Source organism: Orycteropus afer, unplaced genomic scaffold, assembly GCF_000298275.1.
Source record: "Orycteropus afer afer isolate SDZICR_OR568_19922 unplaced genomic scaffold, OryAfe1.0 scaffold01123, whole genome shotgun sequence".
NCBI lineage: Eukaryota > Metazoa > Chordata > Mammalia > Tubulidentata > Orycteropodidae > Orycteropus > Orycteropus afer.
Genome location: NW_006922710.1, coordinates 14,920 through 17,094, shown reverse-complemented (window position 1 = coordinate 17,094; position 2,175 = coordinate 14,920). Strand labels below are relative to the sequence as shown.

The window sequence follows — 2,175 nt, the reverse complement described above, 5'->3', positions numbered from 1 at the left end:
GTTGTAGTTATACAACTTCACGTATTTGTCGATGCTCATAGAACTGTGTTCAAAAGATAGATTTTTACCATATGTACTTTTTAAAATTAATTTAAAAATTAAAAAGAGAGGAAGAGCCTTTGCTTTAACACACACACATGTGTGTGTGTGTTTGTATATATATACAAACACACACACACATATATACACATACATATTCTGCATAGGATATAGCTAATGTATTCTAAACAGATAAAGAAGGATCCATTTTGTGTTTAAATTACTTCATATGTTTAATAAATAATGCAAGGGAAGGTAAAGGTCACAAATCATCTGAGAAGTTTTGAAATTTAATCTGTTTGCTCTGATCTGCCTATAAATCCACTCTCAAAGGGTGCTCAGAGACTTTCTTTGTTATTCAATATCTTTCTGGATTCACATAAATTTGAGTGGTTTATACTATTCACAGTTGGTGACAGAAGGGAATCTATCACAGAAGAAGTTTATTTGTATCTGTAGTTGTCTTTGCTGCCAAGTATTTAGGTACAGACTAAAAGACATTTTCCAGCAAGAGCATAGAAGGGGATCAAGGCAAGAATATTATTTTAGGTACTTCTGATTGTCCTAGCATAAAAATGTCAAAAGTTAAAAAACAACAGCAACATCTATCAGCTGATGTGAAAATGATCTAAACATTCATTAAATCAAACGTCCTCATTGCAGTTGCAATATGGTAAGTAATCATATATTCATTGCTCATATTATTCCATTTCTGGAGGCTACAGATTCACAACTTACATGTGGGTAGTATTAGTCCTCCCTCCACTTGATTCCTAACAGTTTATTTTCCTTTATTCTTTGACTTCAGGAAAAAAGCACTGTATAAGCAGTGATGGGCAACCTAACTATAATCACAGAATTCCTCCTCTTGGATATCTCGAGCTCCCCCGAGCTTCAAGTCTTACAAGGTCTGCTGTTCCTACTGATTTATCTGGGTGCTGTTGCTGGAAATCTTCTGACCATTACCGTCATAGTGACAGACCCACAGCTTCATTTCCCAATGTATTTCTTTATAGGCAATTTATCTCTCATAGATTTTTGCTATATCTCAGTCACTGTTCCCAAATCGATTGTGAATTCCTTAACAGGCAGGAAACTAATTTCTCTCCCAGCCTGTGCTGCTCAGATTTTCCTGCTTATCCTCTTTGGATCCACAGAGTTGGCCTTCCTTGTGGTGATGTCCTATGACCGCTATGTTGCCATCTGTCACCCCCTGCACTATGGGCTCACTGTCATCCCACGTATGTGTGCACAGGCAGCAGGGGGATCCTGGGCCAGTGGGATGCTCTATTCTGCCATTCACACAGGTACCATGTTCAGGCTTCCCTTCACAAGGTCCAATGCAATTCACCAATTTTTCTGTGATGTCCCTCAAATTCTGAGTATCTCATCAACGGATGTGAAGTTTTCTGAGTCTGTTCTTGTTGCTATAAGTTCCAGTATAGTCTTACTATGTTTTCTCTTTTTGTTTATATCATATGTTAATATATTCTCAACAGTGCTTAGGATACGCTCTGCAGAAGCCCGTAACAAAGCTTTATCCACCTGTACTCCACAGCTGGCAATTTTGGTCTTGTTTGTAACTTCTGGAATGACTTCTTCTTTAGGTCCCATCTCAAAAAAATCATCTCTTAAAAATCTTCTCATGGCCATATTCTACTCCATGGTGCCCCCACTCATAAACCCCATGATCTTTAGTCTTCGGAACAGGGAGATCAACATTGCTCTAGGCAGACTATTCAACAGGTATTTTGAGTTTTCAAGCAGAGGTTTTCTGATTCAAAAGGAAAAGTTTAAAAAGGAGTCAATGTGAAAGAAGTTTAATTTTTAGGAATTGTGACCCTAAAAATAGGAATAAATTTGAATATTATGCTAATTTTATTCTTTTTATAAAAAAGAAAAATCATTAATTGAAAGTAAATCGTTGACCTAATATTTTAAAAAATTATAATGAAACAATTCAAATTATTTCCTTCAATATATGTAATGTTAATAGTTATGTGGTTATTGTATAACAATTTTGTACTAATTTTTAATTATCTTCTGATCAAAATCTTCTGATCAAATTATCTTCTGATCCGTATTTAGGTACAATCAGAAATACCTAAAATAATATTCTTGCCCTGATCGCCTTCT

The 2,175-nt window shown here is 35.5% G+C and overlaps 1 protein-coding gene across 1 annotated transcript; it reads left to right on the top strand.

Annotated features, from left to right (window-relative positions):
• The first annotated feature begins 871 nt into the window (after positions 1–871).
• LOC103212817 (olfactory receptor 14I1-like) lies at positions 872–1,852 on the top strand. The gene has a single exon (XM_042783421.1). It carries the CDS (start codon positions 872–874, stop codon positions 1,850–1,852), a length of 981 nt encoding a protein of 326 aa, XP_042639355.1.
• The last annotated feature ends 323 nt before the right edge of the window (positions 1,853–2,175 follow it).

Excerpts from the sequence above, each read along its gene's own strand:
- LOC103212817 (XM_042783421.1), top strand. The coding sequence starts at position 872 with ATGGGCAACCTAACTATAATCACAGAATTCCTCCTCTTGGATATCTCG.